Raw genomic sequence first — 22,701 nt, 5'->3', positions numbered from 1 at the left:
CTGATTTTACATATATCTACATCCATAAAAATTTTTATTGTATCAGTTTTTCTACAAGCAACAAAACTAGTGATCAGGAAATTATTTTTCTGTAATTCTCAAGTATGTTCAGCAAGTCATCTCATTTAAGTACATTTTTTAAAAACATTTAACTTAAAATATTGGGGTTTTTGAACTGAGGCAGGGAAATACCTATAAAGTAAAACTGATAGCTAAAGTTGTCCCTGCTTCTCCCATGCTATAGTCACTCTTATTTATTTGTGTTAAGTTGTCATCCTTAGATAATCACCACCTGCCAAAGTTACCTAAATTCTCAATATTGTGTTCAAAAATGCTAGAAAACCTTTCACAGTGTGGCTGACCATGTTGCTGTGACATGGTTATTCTTTGCGTGCTGGGCGCTTGATTGAAGATAGGCAGAAGTACGCCAGCACAGACACATCAGTTCCTCTGTTTGTACCACCAGCTGACTGGATGACTGCCAGGTCTAATCTGGATGCTGCACAGCTGTGCAGCTGAGTTGTGGTGTCCTCACACTAATACATCATGTCTTTTTGTATGCCTATACAGTGCCTGAAGAGACTTTGTTACATCCAGCCCCAGACTGCAGGAAAATTCACATACACAAGTTTTAAGACAATTTCCACAGGTGAAATTGCTAGAGGGCCTCAGATCCTGGATCTCTAACACATATTCTCAATTTTATGCGGTGTTGGTAATTTCATTGAAGTCAGCAGGACTACACATAGGGCATAAAGCCTACGGGCAAAAGCCAGTTACAAGTAAAGGAAAAAAAGTTGCATTAAATCCCCAAACAACAAAAAAAAATCACAGGCCGCTACTCTCCTACCTCCTAGGAATATCTGTTCTTGTTTTCCTTATTGATTTTGTTGCTGGGGTAGAACACTACTCAGTCTTTAAAAACAAATCAATTACCACAGTATTAATTAGACATCAATGAAAAAATAACAATGCAACTACTTTAAATATTTGGAAAAATAACTTTATTTCCTTCTCAAAAGTTCTAAGTTTTCTATGTTCTCAAGTGCTAAATTCAACTCATGCTTGAATTGCACTCTCGTTACAGCTGTTTCAGATGACAGTATAAGCTTACTCTTTTTTCTTTTATTAGGTAATATGTAAAGCTTTATTTATTCAGGTAGGGAACAGCAGAAAATAGAACAAATAGAATTATTGTAAAGTTCTCTATAAGCTATCTTTAAAGTTATTGTTTTTGTCAGTGTTCCCCCGAGCAAGTCTGCCACATGCCCAGTTTCTTTAGCTGCTGAGGACTGCAAATAACCAAATCTAAAGAGAGTTTTACTCATGCAGTACAAAGGAGTTAATATACGTGGAAAAGGACTCCCCATCATTTCTGAAAAAATCCAGGGATATTATATAATGTGGGACTCCAGTCAAGAGTTAATATTTATTTTACTCTATTATGTTGAGCCAGGGCAACCCAATCTTCACTAGAAACATCTTAGTAAATTCCTTCTTTTATACCTCCGTATTTTATAACGAAGGTACTGTTCAGGGTAGTTGAAATACTTAAGAGAATCCAGTTCACCATGAGAATTCAGTCACATGGCAACAAACATTAGGTTATAAAACTCATGCTAATGCCTTTTCGGTTTATGGGATACTTTTCAAAAAGAATGAAAAGAATATACAACACAAACATCTTTGAAAGTATCTACAAAAACATGTATGATCACCTTCAGTTTTTCCATTTCTATGGTAAGTTTGCTAAGACCTCGTACCTACTTTCGTGTTTCCACTTTAATCACTTACATTCAGCTCTGGTTTGCATGGCTTTTTAAATACCTTAGAAGAAAGTAACTTTACTAAAAAGTTACTCCACAAGTTAATAAGAATGCCCTGATAAATTAGCTTTCTGAAGAACTGTCCTCATCAACAGAGTAACTCCATTTTTTGCAATGTGTGTGATCAGTGTAAACAATATGCCTGAAATGGGCTACAGGCAACAGTGTTCTTCAGACATCACTTATACATATTCTCAAAGCTGCTGCAACTATTAAAACAAACAAAAAAAACCCACAAGGACCATCATAACAAAATCTTTGTCTCACTGTAAAGAACAGCATGCTAACAAACTCCACATTAATGAAACTGAAAGGCAAGTCACAGAATAGCTGTAAGAACAACTGATCTCAAACAACTGCATCCATGAACAGCCACTTCTTCAGTGCTTCTCCAAATGTATGCAATGCTGTCCATGACTTACTTACTAGTTGCTTGCTGAAGGAAGAACAAGTTCTTGGTTTTGTTTAATTGCTCTTATCAAAAGGTTACTTAGAGAATGTATTCAATAATCTTCAGCTGTTACTGAATATCCACTGACCATCAAGATATTTGTTTTCTCACCAAGCAATTCTTGACAAAATATAATACAGTTAAAGACCAGCCAGAGAATCTTAGCTAAAAATGAATTAGTCTGTAAGCCTCCTCCCATATTCTGTTTTAATCTGGGAAGCTTTTCAAAGGGTTTTACCATGTATAGTAGAAAGAGTTCTACAAATATCTAGTGGATGTATTATTTCCCTTCATGTATGGCTTAAAAAAGAAAGGAAAGGCACAGATCTGATTCAAAGTTCAGCATTGCTTTTTGTTCATAACTTGATGGGTAATTTCAAGTTTGTACAACAGCCTTTAACTTTAGCTAATATTTGTGCATATCTGATTTTTAGAAGGATCCAAAATCGTTTTGCCTTTAATTTGCAAGTCAAATAGATCTCCCTGATCCAGGCAGATGAATGCCTTCAAGAGAGACTGAACATTAAAAAAAAAAAGGTAACATCATTATGGACCCATTCAATATGGACAGCACAATTATTTTTTTGAGACAACTATCCGCGTGTTCATATTAGTTTCACCTGGCTTGATATAACAACTTCAAACAAGCAGCTATGGAAAAGGGGATGATGCTTGCTGATGCTTAGGTCAGCTTTCCAGGATCAGAGAGGCCATTCCTGCCACAAAATCAAAACGAACAGTAATAAACTCTGTTATCTTCTCAGTAATGACTTATCTTTGCTTTCCAAACTATGGAAAACAGATGTATAGTTTACATTTTGGTGCAATTGCCTGTGAACTAACAAGCCATCAAGATTCAAATACATTTAGAAACCTAAACTCTGAATTGCTACGTCCATAAGAGACAGTTAATGCAGTGGAAACAATCCATATCAGTTTGCTTATATGGTTACTTGTAAAATACCTGTGACATCAGAATGGCCTGTTTGCACATACATCTATTGTGGCAAATGAAAAAATGCTTGAAGAAAAACTGCCCCTAAAGTTCATTTCAAAACTGAGGTTTATGTTAATGAAGTCTTTTGCATAAATTAGCCTCCCATAAATATTGTCTGTGTGCTAATAGTTTGTAATAAGCAAAACTTCAGTTAATGCAGTTTCATATTTGTAATCTCTATTCTTGTATTTTAAAACGCAACTTTTTCCAACTATCAAGACATGTAAAAGAACACACAAGGGTCTAAGAGGGAACAGTGCCACTTGGTTGGGCTAAGGATATGAATCTTAACTTTGCATTTCTCAGCGTTTAGAAATTTAAGTTTAACCACTCCCCACATTCTCAAACTTCTACACTAATGAACTGCCACACATCTTCATTTGGGCATTAAACATAAAAACCTACAGATTGCAACTCAGTTTTGCCCTCCTCTTGCTCCTTTTTTGCCACAGAAGACATTGCCTGCTACAGGACTCTTCTTAATTTTGCTGATGACTAGTATATCCAGTCTTGCTATTATTCCACAGAGGCCAAGCTCGCCTTCCTTACATGTTCTCTCTGGGCATTTGATAGAGGATGTTCCTCCCTTATACATCACCAGCTTACTGTCTAACTTTCTCAAGTAATTTTGGGTCACTGTTATAACTACACTGATAAAACCTCCTATGTCAGACATATATGCAGGAAGGAAAGCAATTTATTTCTGAATTATCTCAACCAACCTTTAAACTCTGTGCTAAACCAAATATAATACACTCTTACTCCATAACAAGAGTGTTGCCTTCTTGTTGGATAGCCATATCATTGTAACTAGAACAGCCCAGACTCACAGCTTAATTCTACTGCAACCACTCATGCAGATACGGTTCTATTTTAAAGGAATAAAAGAAAAAAGGGGATGAAAGTACCTCCCTGCTTTATAAGATGTTTGGAAAATAAACACCCTTTTAAAATAGTTAAGTACTGTTACAGTGTAGCACTCAGGCACTACCGTGCAAAGGGCCATATGACTACCTGTGATTGATGAACAGCTTATTGGTTAAAGCTGAACATTTTTGGCTTTCTCTCAGTGTGCAAATTTAATGATATCCTTTCCACCAGGCTCTCCCTTAAAATGCTCCAGTATGTTCTTTATATGATGCACTGAGTCTTGGTGATCAGAGTCCCTTGCCCACCAGCTTCACACTCCTCCAAATAATTCTGTACCCTGGAGAGTTTCAAGAACAGAAGGGGAAACACAGGGAAATCGCAATCCTTTTCTCAGAGAGGAATTTAAGGTATGAGGAAGGCACATCTGCTCATAAGACAGAAGTTCCACTTTTATCTCAATACCATATAATCAGCTGAAAAACACATCATCAAATGAATACTGGTGAAAATAATCTGAGAAGTAGTGCATTTACTCCAGCGTCTTTCCTCTTTCCTCTCCCATTCTCTGCCTTAAAGTTTATGGAAGCATATAGAGCTATTTCCTATAAACAGGATATTAAGCCCCTTACCCTCACCTTTTGACTACATCCATGAAGGGATAACTCCTGAGCTCGCTCACACTCACACCCCGCTGCCCTCACCCCCCCAGAAAGAGTGTGGGACACTTGAAATGCCTCACCACCACCCAAGGGACTGCACCCACAGGATTCTCTGCTGCAACAAATTTGGCAGGAGGGAGAGAAGCAGTGTTAGGAAGAAGTATGTCCTATATTATTACATAGAACCTGCTTGAACACATCTTTCAAAATCCTTTTTCCTCATCTGCCCTAATATTGGCACAAAGGGAAGGCTTCCAGCCTTGGAGTAAACAAAAGAGGTTCAGACTCCCTGCTTATACTCTAGTCCTTAGTTCTGGCCTTAAAAAGTGGGACCCAGCCACGTTGGTGGGTCAGAGAAGAATCTGGACACGGCAATAGAATAATTTCATGATACAGCAGAGGCCTTCATTGCCCACAGCTAAGCAGCACGGATTCAAAAAGGATTTTACAATAGTACAAAATACTCTCAGAAGCAAGAAACATTTTTTGATGGAAGGAAGAGATTTCCAAAGAGCACCCAGAAAGATCCAGACAGAGAGCAGAGAATATACCCAATATGCACTCTGTGAAGATACCAAGGGAACTCACATTTAGATTGGTATCAATGATTTCCTCAAGCTATCCAATTGCTGTGGCAACTAAAGCCACAAGTTATTGTATTCCTTACTGCTATTACTGGCTTTTTGTCTTTAAAAAAATTGATAAAAGGAGGCGAGAGTAGCCTAGTTTTGGAAGATACTTCCCAAAAAATACAGCAGTACTCAGAGTAAAATGGAGCAAGATTGGCAATTGAAATAAATGCAGTGCTGCCCAAACCCACTCACTTTTATGAATCAGTGTTGGGGATTGCTTTTGGATTTTACTGTCATTGCTTTTGGATTTTACTGTCATTGCTTTTGGATTTTACTGTCATTGCTTTTGAACATATGCACTGAAATTTAAGCCAACTTAATTTATTGTATTAAAAAGTTAAGACATTTTGTACAGTTGCAAAACACAGCATGTAGCTTTCTGTTACTATTAATGTTTGAAATCTGAAATTTATGATTGATGCATTTTCCCAGCCATGTATTCTGTTTAATTTAAAAACTGAGCCATGGGGCCTCACCTAAGAAAAAAGACCTTAATTAAATAAAATCAAATTACACCTCATGATTTTTCTTCTCATAAAAGAAAAACTCCTATATAAGGAATATAATATAACCAAGATCTTTGTAGAGAATAAGCACAACAAATGCCATGATTTACTTCTGATCTGTGACTATAGGCACATCAAGATGATCTGCTCTTTCCTCACTTTATCATGGAAACATTCTCAGCCTTTATCATTAAAAAGATCACATGAAGCTACTCTTGTTTCACTTCTTCAAAGTAACTTAATTACATAAGCAACAAGAACAAAAGATGGCTGATGTTCTAGCTTTTAATATAACATACTGCAGGAAAGTGGCTCAGAAGATAGTTAAACAGTACATATATTTAAGGAACCTTTATTTGATGCAAACAACAGTTTGGGAAGTTGAAAAACAAAAAAGGTCTCTTCCTTTTCTGTTCATTGGTAATATTCCTGTGGAACAAAAATAAATTCCAAATTTCAAGTAAATGGTTTAAATTTTCTTGCATAAAAACAGTCAACTAAAAACAGCTGAAAATGTTGAGCAGGAGAAAAGTTGATTCACCAGAAGCAAATGTGAGGCTTTCCGCTATTTGTATTTTGCCAAATTTACCCTTTGTTTAGAAGAAAATTCAAACCAAAAATTTTGAGCACATAAGCGAAGAAATAACGTCTATATTTAGATACTTAGACACGAACAGGTCAGCATTGCATATTGTAATTGATGTCAGACAAATTGCTGGCCCAGATTTCTACATATTGCAATGCATTGTTGCAAAAATCATTTATGCAAAATAGCCTTAGCTGTTCCCAAGAAGTAAGAGGAACCTGATCAAGCATCCACATCCACGAACCAAAGGCAGTTTCAGACTTTCAACAAATTGCTCTGACAAATTAGGTAATAAATTTCTATCACTTATATGTGTCAAAGTAATTTTTCAAAAATGAACTAATTAAGCAGTGCACTCCCAAATCTGCAAACAGACAAACCATTGTATCTCAGATGAACCAAAGTACAATGAAACTAGTGGGTTTGGTGAAGTTTGTTGGTGCTGCTAACAACTAGATGCGCAACATGCAAAGTTCACTCTTACTACCCAGTGAAATCTTAAGAACTATGACAGCAAGAACCGGAATATTTACTTTAGTGGCAAAGACTAAAGTAGGTAACTAAAGCAACCTCCAGGCAAAGCAGTGTGCTGAAAATGTCTGCTATTGTAAGAGATCAACACAAGAAAGGACTCCAGTGTGCAACGGCTGAATTCCTGCTGTCTACCGATACCAGTTTATCCAACATCTACTTCTGAAAGACTAGCACCAAAAATGAAGGCCCCAGGGAGTACGTACAATGTCCATACAAATCCCAACATACTTTCTGGGATAGGATGGACACATCATACCTAAAATTCCCTGCAAGTAGGAATGATCCATTCCGGTGCAAAGCATGCTAGAGAAATGAGATCTTCCTAGACTATTGGATTTAATCAGTTATATATAGTGTGGTTTTGGCTTTTGACTAAATGACATCTGGAATATTTTTCAAACTGTGAACCTGTTCAATCCAGAAAGGAGAAAAAAAATTAATTGGGGCTAAATGGAGAAAGTGTATATTAAAATGGATCCTCTGCAAACCCAACATATCTTTAAATACTTCTAATGCCATGAGGGACAGCCAGCTCCTCTTCTAGTCTAGTTAAGTTGAAAAGAGGTAGTCACTAATATCTCAGAAAAGAGGAAAAACAGGAAGACTGTGGAATTCTTATGGAAGTGATGGGTTTTTTCTAAATTCCAGTTAAATTTAGAGTTTAAGAGAAGCTTTAAAGACTTCAGCTGAGAAGACTCATTATAAACTTCTTGCTGTAAACCATGAAATATATCCTTTTTTTCTCTGAAATTTGGCATAATTTTCTGTAGAACTTCAGAGGAAGTTATGACATGCTTGATCCACCTGGTGGTGCATGCACATGTGAGATGCTTAGCGGGTTATTACTCTGGCCTTGCCACATGCAATTGCAGTTGCTACCAGGAACTCCAAGACAGTGATTTCAAATTTCAGATTTGTGGTATTACGGACTTTCACAATGGTAATCTTTACAAAAGCACAATCTGCAGTACGCAAGCTGACTTGCAGCCTTTTCCTTTCCAAAGGAAATATGTTTTTACTCCAGTTATTTCCTTGCAGCACAGCTGCTTGTCCCACTGATTTCAGTGAGTACAATAGTGTGTCTGTTTCAGCATCAAGAGATTGTTATTTTGGAAATAAATCTGAGTGAACTCTAAAATTTCCTTGATGTGTTAATATCCATAAGCTATTTTTCTCAAAGGTTTGCCAATTTTGCCCTTATAGAAGTCCTATACATGAGGGATTTAAACAAATGTTTAAAATTGATACTCCCTTTTTGTCCACAGTTTTCAGCTGTACCAGAAAGTATTTGTGAGTGGCTCTGCTGTGCTAACTAGAAGTCTGTGAGGGGCATCACGAGTTGGCTCACTGAGCCAACACAATCTGGATACAGCTTTTCATCCTGGAATGCTCCCTTTCTTGTCATTCCTACCTAGATGGTAAGCACCTAAGCAATTACTCTGCTTCACAAGTGAGACTATTTCCAGCAGTGCTAGAACTCAAAGATGGACCATCATGTTACACAAAGACCAAGTTATAGTTACTATGGGCTCTGAAAAAGTCACCTGGAACAAAACGGAAACAAACCAACCAACCAAACCCCAAAACCGCTGCCCGAACAAACCACACAGGCACAGAACACAGAAAAATCTAGAAGCATTGTTTTAACTCTATGACATGAAGATGATTAAGCAGTAAATTTTTTAGTTGATCCTGTAAGAAGAGAATACAGTATATTCAAGAAGACTTGTAGTGCAATGAAAACCTGTGTTTAAAGTTCTGTGTTGTACAGATAATGAAATCCTAAAACAATCTACACAATGAAGCAGTAGCATTCAGATTAATTTTTTTTTTTTTTTGTAAACAACAAACTCTTTTTATGTGATACTGGACGACCCAAAAGGTGTTTCTGCCCAAGTCTTAAAAAACATGTCCTAGAACTAAAACTTGTATTACATACATGGTGCTTATTTTGAAAAGGCAATCCTTCAAACATATTACAAACCAACTCAGACATCTCCTGACACAGACAGTTACAGTTTCTCTCATTACTCATATCTGTTCAATATTTCAATAAAGGAAAACTTTTCTTGTTCAGAATGCAGTAACTGTAAAACTGTTAACAGCTCCCATCCCCACATAGCTGATCAGTATAGCTCTAAGAAGCAGCAGAGAAGGTATTCGCTGAAGCTCTGAAAAGAAAGGATGGCAAACATGACCTCCTCATTGCAGGCACAAACTTGAAGGGAAAAGTTTCATGGATCCCCCAACAACATACATTTGCATTAAAACCAGGATAAAAGGCATTCATAGATGTTAAAACCAGAAGAAAAAAAGTGTTGCAATTCATTCTGACCCAGACAAAACTGCCCACAAAATTTCACCATAAGACCCCTTAACGAAAATACTATGAAAAAAATTTCTATAGCTTTCCTCTGAGCTAGAGTGAATCTTTCAGAAAAATGCTCAAAGATCAGGAGAGAGAGAAGAAAGTCACTTCTTCCTTGTAAACGCCAAAAGGGACTGTTGGGACGATTCAATATTAACAGTCGTGTACTATGGCTATCCCTCCCATTCATATAATAACTTAACAAACTTTCATACCTGTTTATAAAATTTGATTAAAATGTTACTTTGTCTTTTTGCAGTAACAATGCAAGGTTTTATTCACATGCGCAATAAAGGTATGATTTTCAAATTTAAAATTTACTGAAACAAGGTAAAAAGTTGTATAGCCTTTCAGTTTGCAAAGAAGTAAATTTAGCTTAATACGGGTCAATTTTACCGAGTTTTATAATGAATGGGCATTAGTCCCTTAAGACAGAATGACTGTCTAAATGGTGTTTTGAACTAGCTGAACCAATCCTATTTTAAACTGCATTTCAGATAAATCACAGCAACAATGTTGCACATGACAAAGCCAGGAGAAGACATTTTCTTCAGGGACGGATGGATGAGAAAGCAAAAACAAAGGACAAGAAATACAACGAAGTAAAATAAAGAAAGATAAAGCAAAATATACTAAGCTACATGGAATAAGAGGGATGTGAGAAGTGGAATAATGATGCTAAAAGGCAACACTAGAAAAGATTTGCTACAATCTATTAAGAAATATAGGATGAACTAAATAAAGAATGTTTATGAAAATTACATTTCCTAGAGCATGAAAATATTTATAACTAAAAATGGCACAGAGTAAAACAGTGAACACTATTTCTCTCAATTGGAGTGAGGACATTGTGGCAATGGCATCAGTATTTTCTATATCAGGCCGTTGTTGACAAATAGACTTTGGCTTATGAAGAGGTACCTTTATAAATTATGAACCTTTTCAAACACTGGAGTTCACCTAGTTATTTAGCATAATATATCCTAGGAAGTAAGTTACCAGGAAGTTGGGCAAAAAAAATGTAAAACTAAAAATGCATATGAAAAATCTGAAGTTCAAAGACACTTTCTCAAAAATCTGCCTGGCTGAACACTCAAAACTAGATTTGTAAGAGAAACATAGTTACAACATTTTCTTACCACGAAACCTATTCCTAGTATCGTTCTAAGAACGTTACTCTGAATACAATAGCAAAAAGACTGATATCAGATTCAAACATTTTCTTTCCCAGTGAAATATGTCCCAATTTATTTGAGAGTATGTTAAGAAATATCTGACTTCAGAAAACAAAAAATACACAAAAAAACCTGCAGAAAAGTTATAAACCTGACTTTAAAATTAATGCGTTACTCCTGTGTGACACAGCTACTAGAGTCATGCCAATCAGATGAGAGTCATTAAAACCTTTACACATTACTAAAACATTCTATATAAATAAGCACATACAATACAGACTACCAAAAAAAGTACTTTAGAAGCATTTTAGAAAGCATACATGCACTGCATATGGGCTCTAAAAATTACTGATTTTCTGCACATAGAATTGTATGAATTCAAAATCTACCCTTCTGAGACTAGAGCTGAGTTTCATCAGCAAGTTTGCAGTATTCCCTGTCAAGAACCTAAAGGTTTAATCTGAAATCTTTAGACTAAACTGATAACAAAGATGTCATAATTTTATGTCTAACTCTAGACACCTATTATTAGAAATGGAAATTTTGCCTGTTCTGAACCTCCAAAAGGGATGGGAAATGTTCATATTTCCAGGATAAAGAGAAAATATTTTACAAGGAGGCTAATATTTTACAAATAAGTAATATACATCCTGAATTATTAAGTCTTTAAGAGTTAATACAAACAGGTTAGTAGATAGAGAACAGACATAGCACAATAAATTCATTATACAGATATCACCTCTGTACACATGCACATAAACATAGTTATACGTTCACAAAGATGATTTCTACTTAATTTCTTATCAGATCAACTACATAAGAAAATATTCTAATCTCGAATTCATGATATACCTGGAACTGCATTCATAAATCATCCTGCATACAGCTGAAATCCTGTCCCCCGCCACTTGATTTGTCTGAGACATGACAGCTCTATAAACATAACTATGTAAGAAATTTAAATGCTTTAAAAGCTAAATATTAAAAAAGAAAGGAACCCTGACCAGTTAGTAACATCAATTTCACAATGTGAAATTATCTACTTCAGTCTGAAACCAAAGAAGCCAAAATGAGAGCACCAAGAAGAAAAGCAATTTTATTAAAAATAGTGTTAAATCTACAAACTATTCTGAATTATTTCCTGTCCATATTACTAATTTGAAAATGTCAGCCAATTGTTTACCAGCTCCTTTCTTCTATCTGCATACAATGGACACCAGAGACAATGATGTCTGAATTCTCCTAAAGACAGAACCTTTTTGTAAGCCTACTGTCACACAGCCTCAAGTGTGGAGGCTCCCCAACAGAGTTGTATTTAGAGTGTAGAAGAGTCAGATGGGACTTTGTAACTGTGTTCTTATTGCATCATGTCAAAACATGCCTTGGAAAACCACATTTCAGTTCCAATTAAAAATATAAAAATATCTTAAGACTTGTATACATAGTATTTCCCATCACTCCGGCTACACTGATTTAGTTACAGTAGTACCAGTATCTTATACAGACATGCTATAATCAGTTTAAATCATACATACAGCAGTTATATTTCACTGGATAAATTATCAGGTTAAACTAATGTAGCTGAAGTACAACTTAAGACCATTTAAGTGTTCCCACATTAGGTACTTGCATTGGAACAAATAAAACATTTCAGGTACATCGTAGCAAGATTTTTAATAACAACAAGCCCGTAGACGATTTTCACTTTGTTCCCCAAGATCACCATATAAGTGAGCATATAAACTATCAAATGTTTGCATTTAATTTCTAACCACAGAAGTAGCAAATCTAGAAGAACAGGAGTGCAAAAAATATAATGCAATTAATATTAAAAAAATCTTACCTTTATTAGATTTGGATGACTTGTTCTTGTTAGGTTTAAAACAAGAGCCCCTTGATTTATCTTCTCTATCCTTAATAAATTTCTGCACATCATCCAAAGAAAGCTTTTGAAGGACAACTACAGGCTTAGCTCCTTTATTTAGATCTTCAACTAGCCCAATCTTCTCTACTTTGTCCTTCTGTTCACCTCTAAATTCAGTTTTCCTTGACTCCTGAGTAACATTGCCATCTTTATCACGCTTGATTTTTGGAATGACAAAATGTTTCAATGCACCAGATCTTGCCCCCAACAAGTAACTGGGAAACTCTGCTTTATTGTCAGCATGTGCTTTATTACTATCTACTTTACTTTTATTAACATCTGTCCTTCGTTCATCCTTGCTGTTGGGTGATTTAAAACCAGGTTTATCAGGTCTTGATTTACTAGAATCTCCTTTACCTTCCTGTTTAATACGAGGGCTGTCAGGTCTTGATTTCTGATCCCCAGAAGAAAACCTTTCCCTTGATTCACCAGACTCATGCCTATGTTTCCTTTCAAATTTCTCAGGTTTTGAACCATCAGATTTAATACCATGCTTAGAATCATGTTCATTTTTGTTTGAGGATCTCAAATATTCAGGCCTTCTGATCTTAGATGGATCTCCTCTGTATCTCTCTGCCTCCCCCCTGTCCTCAGATCTTTGTTTAAGGCTATCATGGTCACGCCTTGGTGTATCAGAAACTGAACGCCCATCAGGCCTTTGTTTTGTTGGATCAGATCTACTTTCAGGTTTTACCCTTGAAGGATCAGATTTCACATCTAGTTTATGCCTAGATATTTCAATTTTCTTATCTGACAATGGTTTACTGGAGTCCCTCCTATTATCATGTCTATGTTTTGGCGTTTCGGGCCTGCCTTCACTCTTCTGTTTTGGCGTTTCGGGCCTGCCTTCACTCTTCTGTTTTGGCGTTTCGGGCCTGCCTTCACTCTTCTGTTTTGGCGTTTCTGGCCTCTGCCTTATTTCCTGTTTGCCATTATTTTGTTTTCCCTCATTTTGTTTCATCTCCATATGCCTGCTCTCGTTCTGTTTTGATTCTGTCTGTCTGTTCTCATTTTGTTTCACTTCCATTTGTCTGCTTTCATGCTTGCTTTCATGTTTAGCTTCTAACTGTTTGTTCTCGTTGTGTTTACTTTCCAACCGTCTGCTCTCATTTTGCTGAAATTCCATTTGTCTGTTTTCATTTTGCTGGATATCCGTCTTTTGACCCTCAAAGTCTGACTTTTTCCTAAAAATCTCAGGATGGTTTTCAGGTTTAAATTTAAGAACTCCAACAGTGTCTTCTTGGGGAACACACACAAACCCGTCATTATACTGCTTAATTTCTTCAGGTTTTTTGATGGTGTCCAAATCCTGAGTTACTGTTGCCTGAGAGTCCGCTCTTCCTGCTTGCTGCAGATCAATACTAACCATCAATGCTGGCCTCGCCCCATTTCCTGCAGAACCTGTCTCCTGAGAAGCTGCTCTATTTCCTCCAGTAGCACCTCCAGCCTCCTGTGGTTTGTTTTCTTGTTTTCGCTTCTTCAGAGGCTTATCTGCAAGTTAAAAGAGAAAAATCACAAATTATATATATAGACTGGTAAATGTCCAAGCAAGAATGTCCATTCCCCTCCGCTCCCACCAATTAATCCTCCTCAGCATGTATGTGCATACACAACAAAATCCACTGAATTTAAAAGCAAGAATAGAACCTCTCTAGCTTTTTAATGTATTCAGTCTACTATTCATTGTCCATCTATCACATGTGCCAATTAATCATTAAAAAAACCCACCCTCAAAACATATGAAATCAAAGTCCCTGTATAATTCCCAAAAGAACCACCTGATAAAGCAGCTGCAATACATAAAGACCAAAAAGAAACCATTAAAAAAACCCCAAACTAAACGCTTGAAGCAAAAGTCTGCAAAGACAAAGTTAAGGTGCACCTCCACAACTAATTTTTGAGGAATACTACTATAAAAGACTGTCTTCTGCAGATACAGCCTGCTTCATTATACATGAACTAAGCAAGGATCTGCAATGATTAAGACAAAGGTTCTCCCTACTTGGTTCAGCACATCAGTTGGACTTCACACATATTTTAGCCAGGGAACACACGAACAATGAACAAAAATGATTAGAATAACTCCAACACTCCATGCTTCTGTTTGAAACTAAGGAGTATACCAAGAGTTGGAGTCTATACCATAACACATACATAATAGGTGGAGGGCCACTACACAATTAAAAGTTTACTATTTTCCCTTTGTAACGATAACGCTTTTCATGAATGAAATAAAAAGTTCAGTGATAATTTTATGTAGTGTCAAGAGCTTGACTCTGCAATAAGCCTTTCAGTTTATACTAAAAAAAAAAAAAAAAAAAATCATTAGGAGTACAATACAGAAAAATAAAGTGAGCCAACACACACCCTGTAATTTGGGAGAATTCATAGAAATGAGAAGCATATGGAAATATCCAAGAGTATGTTCTGTTCACTTAAACTACAACCTATTTATATTACCAACATCGTACCCTAAACTAAAATTAATTTCTGCCATGAAAACCAAAAGCACTACCTGCACTAAGGCTTATATTCTCGTTTCTCAGTTATCATTGTGTAATTTGTCAAAAAAACCAATTAACTTTCTCTGTAATGAGGGAATATGACTTTAAGTCTAAGGAATGACTAAACATAGGTTGGAAATTCTGTTGTTGATCTATTGTCAAAATGTCTAGACCACAAATGCAATATGAGAAAAATAACTTATTTTGTGCCTAGATTTGTGGTGCCTTATCACCAGATGTAATGAGCCACCTCTCTTTTTGGGAGCAGGACAATAAATGGTAAGAACGATGCAAGCAAGGAATAGGGAAATAAACTCCAAGGAAAAAAAAAACACCACCACCCTCTCAAATCGTAAACTAGAATTCTAACATATGACTTCTGATTTCTTCTATATTTGTAGAAGATTCTTATTTAGAATAATTAAAACTTTGAAGGATCATCTCCAATATTAACATTAGAACACAATAACAAGTAGTAACAAGGTCAATTCCAGTGATGTGAACAGGCTTTTTTCCCCATCATTTTCATTCTCAAATCTATTTGTACCTCTCTAACTTCCTAAAACTCCAAAATTACGTACAACATTTAATGGCTGGAAGACAGTAAAGACAGATACAATAAACTCCATGCAGAAACCGGTCAACTGCAAATAAGGAACTTTTCAAAGTTCAACAAAAACCTGTAGGAATGCCTGCCAACTTTATGATACACATGTGAAGCAAAATAAATTTGCCAAATCAAAGGTGCAGCTTTTTAGCATGGAGATTTTTGCTTTTTCTGTACTACAGCATGTCGGATTCAAATGAGAACTTATATAGATTAATTTCCCTACACTACTGATTAAAATGAATCTATTTTTTTGAAACCTTCATGCAGTGACAAAAAATCTTTTTCTCCCTGTGACTAAGAGGGCTTTGACCTCACTGAGCTTCACGGCAGGTCTTAGGAACGGTCCTGAAGTAGAAGCTTCCACACTAATAGGTTTCAAATTTGATTTTTTTTTTTTTTTAAACATATACGTTAATAAACATACATCCACACACATCATTAACTTATTTCACAATTAAAACCCTTCAAATTTTGAAACACAAATTGAGAAACTTGTGTTCTTAGGAAAAAGTCAGTCAGCTTTTTCATTTTAACCCAGAAATGTCAGCCACACTGAAAAAGTCCTGTACAGCTCTGATGGTGGATCTAACAGTAGCCTTTAAGACATTACTGTTACCAGTTATCTGCCCCATTCCTTTAACTGAGGTTATCATCTGAAGCAGAAGGGAACACGCATTCATATTTCCACAAGTGCATTTCACTGGCCAATGCATCACTTTAAGGCACTAGTGAAGATGGTTTGCATTAACCTACCAGGCTGAATGATTCAGTTAAGAGCCAAGCAAATGTTTCCCTCTGCTTTCCCTACTATAGGAGCGAGGCAGATGGCCAGGAGCTGTGACGCCTTAAACAACTGTAGCTGGATCAACCAAAACTCACCTTTCAGAGCCCTCATGGTGAAGGCTCCAAGATTAAACAACCAAAACAATTCAAGTAGGACCAATTTTCTCGCTTGAACTTCTGTAACTGACCAGGCTCAAAATGCTGCTGCTCTTCATCATCCAAAATGTCAAATTTTAAGTTGAGAACATATAAGTAGATGTTCACATCACAAACTTGGTATACATATTCCCTCTAAATACAGAACTCTTCTGATGCACCTTCTTCATCTCGCTTGACAACTGAATACTGATGTTTTAGAAAGTTATTATAACCACAACCTGTTGACGTCTTATCTGAGAAGAAAGGGACACCCTCAAAGTTTTCTTTTCCTAAATGGCAAGGTGATTGCAGATGAGTTACAGATTACTCACAGATTTCTTCATATTTCCAGTGCATCTTCATGGCGATCCTCAGAACTAGCCTTGATCATTACTGTTTTGCCTCTATGAGATTTCTGGATCTAGGACAAAAAAGCTGGCCCAAGTATATGAAAACATCAGGTTGAACTACGGCATAAAAGGTAGGATGAGTACCTAGTGCCACTATCTTCATCGAGCAGAATGAAAAAACTCCACTGAACGAGCACAAAAACTTTTTAAGTTGCCGTGATAGCTGCAGAAATCTGAAAGCTGAAATACACCATTGGGCTTCAAGGGCTTTATAGAATCTTGAACTCACTTTGAACTGTATGAGAATAATCAATAGAGAATCAAGAAGGTGAGGAGAGAGTAATTACCCTCTGAAAACATATGTCTTCATATCTTCTCTTTTACAAGTTTGCATACATGTACTTTGTTAAGGCATGAGTCCCAAGACCCCTTAGGGTTTTGACGAACAGATGAACTTAGGAACCTTTACAATATCCATTCAAATATTCTTCGTATCCTTCAAGGCATCAGTATCCAAGTTTCATCTACTTCATTCCATAGATAGTAGAATTTCTTTTTATTATCAGGATCTTTGCCAAAATATCAGACTAATGTTTTTCTTTCAAATCCTGCAGACCTAGATTCAAAGCTTGCCACAGCTCTGAACGTGTAGGCTCACAAGCTCTTGAGACCAATGAAGTGTGATCAGGATCTTTTTGCTTCACTTGTAACAGTTTTTGTAATAAAAGGAATACATAGTAAGCCACAGAAGAGCTTACTGACTTATTAGAGATCAGGTATCCAAGTTTGCTGTTTTCAGATTCTTTCCTTTTTAGAAATATTATTCACTTCTCCCACCCCACCCAAGAATGTAGAGACATCCAAAATACATCTACGTTTTGTTCAATTCCTTGAACAAATTTATGACAGTTCAGAGCACAGTCTGATCCCAGTTATTCTCTTATGTATACATCCTTTTGGCTTGGCAAATCTGCATGGATGTTCTCCTTACATTGCAATGTGCTCACCAAAAGGCAGTACCTTGGTACACAAAGCAAGATCATAAGCTACCTTATTCTAAAACACAGCAGAGATGTTCTGTCAAATTAAATGGGTCACTGTGATGGAAGAAACAAAACATTACAGGAACCAAAAGTTTGAAATGGAAAAAAGATCAGTTGGATTTCCAAGAGGTTCTCTCTCACCTGTCCTTTTATGAACAGTTATTCCTGGAGACAGGTTGTGGCCTTCATTTTTGGAAATATGTGTGTGTCAAAATGACGAGTACTTTCAGATTTAAAAATTAATTAATTACTGTGGAACCTTTGTGCAAAAAAACATTGCACTGGAATAACCACAGATACCTTCAAATACATTTCTGCTGAAACTGCGAGTCCATCATGAGTTGAAGAATATCCATCCTGAAAACAGATATGCTTGGAAGCTGAGCAAGTGTTAGGGACAGCAGCTGGATGAGCAGAGCTGTATTAAAGAAGTATCTCCATTCTTCCGTTTAACCTGAAACCTTTCCAAAGCAGCAGCCAGAACACCATTAGTGCTGAAGTCTCCGATGTTACTATGTTCTTGCAAACCTGATGATTGCCTTAAGTCCCAGATTATACTCGTTCAACAAATTAGTATAATAGGATGATAGCCTAAAAACTTTTAGAACTGCTTGCCCTAGCAAACTGAAATGGGCCTTTTGTAAATATCTAAGGTAATGAGTCTAAATAATAACCATGTGCGTGGTTGCTAAGCTTCATTTTAGCAGAATGGTAACACTCCACTCTGTTAATACTGTTTGGTAGACTCTAAAACAGAGATTTCTGAGTGATCTTGAATGATCACAAAGACACAACAGATAAATTATCACTTCCCTATTTACACCTTTTAAGGCATTCAATTGGAGACTTCATATCCGAGATGGTTAAATGTGAAGGTACTCCTCTTCAGAACCACAAAGAAGACTGATCCTCTAATGCTGAACTCTGGATGAACCATTTTGATGACTCCAGTACAAACTTTCTTTTTTTAAAGCATAACAATTAAGAGTTTTGTATTTTAAAGCTCTAACACTCTTCAGAGATTACTGGGATATGCCTCCACTCATTTGAAATACGACTTATTTGAATTACTTAAATCAGCAATAAACAAATTTAAACCAAATATACCAGTCCAAAGCAATTATTACTTATTGTTAAACATTCCATTTTTTAACAATATCAGAGACAAATCAGCCAGAAGCCAGGTACAAGATTATCTTATTTAAGCTAACAGTCAAGATTAGGAATTTTCAATAGGTAACACATAACTACATGTCTAAATAACAAATCTATGTTTACTGACAACTGTTTTCTTTTCTTAATTATTTTTCACAGAACTCTTCAAAGTTGTCCAAGCGTCCTGTCCCCCCAGCCAACAGGGTTCTGCAGACCACAAGAATCTAAACCAATCAATCTAATCTGGGTACAAGGAAGGTTTAAAATTACTTTAATGGTACTGATGGATGACCTATCAATGGAGTGAGGGCAAATACCCATTCTTATCTTTCTGCTCCTTCATGAACATTCAGTATTACTCACCATGAGAGTTTGCTCTCACCTGACCTCTCTCTAAAGCCATATTCCAATAAACAAAGAATTGAACAACCAAAGAGAACTCTTCCCATCAGCAGAAGAGATTCCCACAGCACTAGCTCCTCCCCTTGAAGGAGAGACTCAGCAAACACAGGTCAAAAATTTCATTCTCACTGCTTGCTCCCTTACAGAAGAAAATAAGAAAGTACAGTCATGAACCTGGTATAGGAAGCTTTATAGAACAGAGCGTAATTCCAAAGTCTCCAAAGTTAAGACCAGAGGGCTTCCAGCTGCTGCAGTTCAGAGGAAGGGATTTCTGAGCATTTCAACAGGAGCAGCCGCTAATTTTTAGCAACCCATTAAAAGACTTCATCAAACTTCTGGTCACTGTGCAAAGAGGAAAGCCCATCAGGAGGGAAGTCCACACTCATTCAGGACAAAACACAAAAAGACTACAGGAATCTCTGACATGCCTTAGGGTATAGCAGACTTCAGAATTTTCATTTTGGTAAACTCTTCCTTGTTTTCTTAAATATAACAATAATGTAATCAGCATAACTGGAAAATGAAATATGATCTTATAAAGTTTTCTACTTAAGGATGTCTGGTAATTCACTATTCCCTGTCAACTATAGAAATATGACACTAGAAAATAACAAGAACTGAACTACAGAAAAGTATAATCAAGCATCTACACTTGTGTAGAGACTGGAAGCTGTAACTTAACTTCCCTGAATTAATATTGCTTTTACAAACAATATGATTTTGATTTATTTATGAGACAGATTTTTCTGACACAAATGCTGGGTTTTACCCATGCGATTGCTTTGTGAAGAATTATAGTTCTGTAAACTCAACAGTTAAAATATCTGAGCAAAACCTGAAGTGCAATTACTTTGAAACAAACAATGCAGCACCTAATTTCACAAGATAAATGCAACACACTAACAGTAGACTTAATGAAAACTACTTACTTTATATATCACTTACAGATTAACACATCCAATTAGTTTTTAATTCATTTGTATGAACAGCTTAGAAATAAGCAATGACTATGAAATCTCCCTTCCAAATGTTGATTTTATTCTGACATCATACCTTGAACTCAAAAATATCTTCAATTAACTAGATCCAGTAACATTTCTACTGCATGATAATGAAAAAAACACTGTGTCTTCTTAGGTTGATGTCAGAGTGAACTTGATGACTACGAACTATAGAAATGCTGGGCTTAAACTCCTAGTAAGGTTTATTAATTATACATGATGTTTCTTTAACAAGATATAAATCCATTATAGAGAAGTGGCTGTCCCAGAACAAAATAAAGTCATTACTGGTTAAGTAATATTAAAAATCCTCCCATCCATCTAATAGGTACAAGCAAGGGCATACACTACATGCAAGTTATATTTAATTTTCTAATCTTAGTTTACACTGCAGATAAAAAAAAAAAAAAAAAACCACAGACTTTTTACCAAACTGCTACGTTTTAGTTATTTTCTACACCTGCTTACAAGAGCAGGTTTGTGTGCTGCCCTACGTAAAGCACAACCTGGGATAAAGAGGGGAATTTGATTTCATGTTACACAAGAGCACCAAAATAAAGTAAATGGCATTAAAAAAAGTCTCTACTTTTTTAAAAATATGTTTTTCATTCAATCAGTATTTCATTTTTTATAAAAAATATAAAAGAAAGTAGTTTTTGCTAGATAGAAGGAAACATTGCAACACTGAATTGCAATTTCTCTAGATAGAAGAGGAATTTCTTCCCCTTGATTTTCTTAAAACATGTCTGAACTCTCTCTCTCCCCGCCCCCCCTCTCTCCCCTATAGGAACTGGAGGTTGCAAAGCTGCTTTTTCTTGGGAAAGCTATATAAGGGGCCAGTTTCATCCATTACGTCACACTACAAAATGTAGACCTAATGAAAGCTTGTATACACAAAATCCATGATACCTAATTCTCACATTGTCCTACTACATAGAGACACAATAATTTATATTTTACACTGTCTCATTTCAACTTCTGGTATTAGTGACTGTAATCTTCTATTCTTCTAATTACGGTGATCTAGTAATCTTGTACAAGATCACTATGCAAATGACTACACTTAAAGCTTGTTTTTAAGGAAATAAAACCCCTATAACATATTTTCGGAAATGAATGCTAATATACTGGTTACAATTACACATTCTGTCATTTCATTAATTGGCTACATAAAATTAGATGTATACAAACTATTCATTCTTAATAGTGTTCTTCTATTAGTTTCCTCTTTGGGGAACTTTTGCGGGGAGATGGGTAATGGGGAGAAAGGGAGAGGCACTGGATAAGAACTTAAAAGGTAAGAGAAAAAGGTTACTTACCTATAACTGTAGTTTTGAGAGTTTTGCTCCGGCAGATTCACACTCTTGGGATGTGTGTCTCTGCTGCTATGGGCTTGGAACGAACTAAAAAAAGAAGGGCCCACAGCAGGCATCCAAATGCCCCCTAACTGATCCAATTATTGGAAATAAAGTTATTACAGCTTCACTTCTTCCTAATTCAAAGAATCCACAGTAAGATTCCAAAGAAGTGGGTAAAATAGATCCTCAGAGGTAAAATATATAGGGAAAAAAACACAGATACGAGCAGGTTTGTCTCATTTAAAAAGTGCTTCTAATGCTTTTAAGTTAAAAAAAAAAAAAAAATAGCCTCCCAATGAAATGGTTAGTGATTAATGATTTCATTACTCTTCTCACAAACTCCAGAGAACAGTGACTTTTACAAATAAAAGTAGAACTCCTTAATTTGTTAAGACAAATGCATTATATAAGTGTCTTTGAAGTAGCTTAAAAATCTACCCATGAACACTATGTATAGCAAAGCTCAAATTAAAATTTAGCAAATCTGAATAAAATAAAAAGCTAAAGCAATTTGAAAAAGAATCTCTGAAAAAAAGATGGGTTACTTTCTGGTTTTTTTAGAGTAATTTTCAAGGTTATCTTCCCTTTTCCCTTTCCTAGAAGACTCCGAGCTCCTTTTAACATTAATATCTTAAATATTTTTGATTCACAGTATTTAGGGTTTTTAGAAAAGCATGAAATAACTTGAGGTATAAACCTTGAACCTGAAAATTAATTCAGTAGCAGGTCTAAATCTTGAAGAACAAGAAGAACTTAATGCAATGTTCTAGGAAAGGCTTAGATGGAAAGTGACTGACTAGCTTTGAACTACCTGACTATACACAAAAAT

The 22,701-nt window shown here is 36.0% G+C and overlaps 1 protein-coding gene across 6 annotated transcripts in view; it reads right to left on the bottom strand.

The window, feature by feature from the left end:
* Positions 1–22,701, bottom strand: part of NIPBL (NIPBL cohesin loading factor) — a 158,846-nt gene that overhangs the window by 49,489 nt on the left and 86,656 nt on the right. For 3 of the 6 annotated variants that reach the window (XM_082337167.1, XM_082337165.1, XM_082337166.1), the window contains one exon: positions 12,448–14,019. The exons of 2 other annotated variants lie outside the window; for them this stretch is intronic. In XM_082337167.1, coding sequence (XP_082193293.1) covers positions 12,448–14,019 — 1,572 coding nt within the window. Of the gene's footprint in view, positions 1–12,447; positions 14,020–16,521; positions 18,266–22,701 lie in introns of those variants that run through there. One more of the 6 variants, XM_082337168.1, reaches the window with a different exon arrangement.

The sequence above is a fragment of the Platalea leucorodia genome, assembly GCF_965183815.1.
Source record: "Platalea leucorodia genome assembly, chromosome: Z".
NCBI classification, from domain to species: Eukaryota; Metazoa; Chordata; class Aves; order Pelecaniformes; family Threskiornithidae; genus Platalea; species Platalea leucorodia.
The sequence above is the reverse complement of the archived record's forward strand: the minus strand, read 5'-3'. Positions and strand labels throughout refer to the sequence as shown.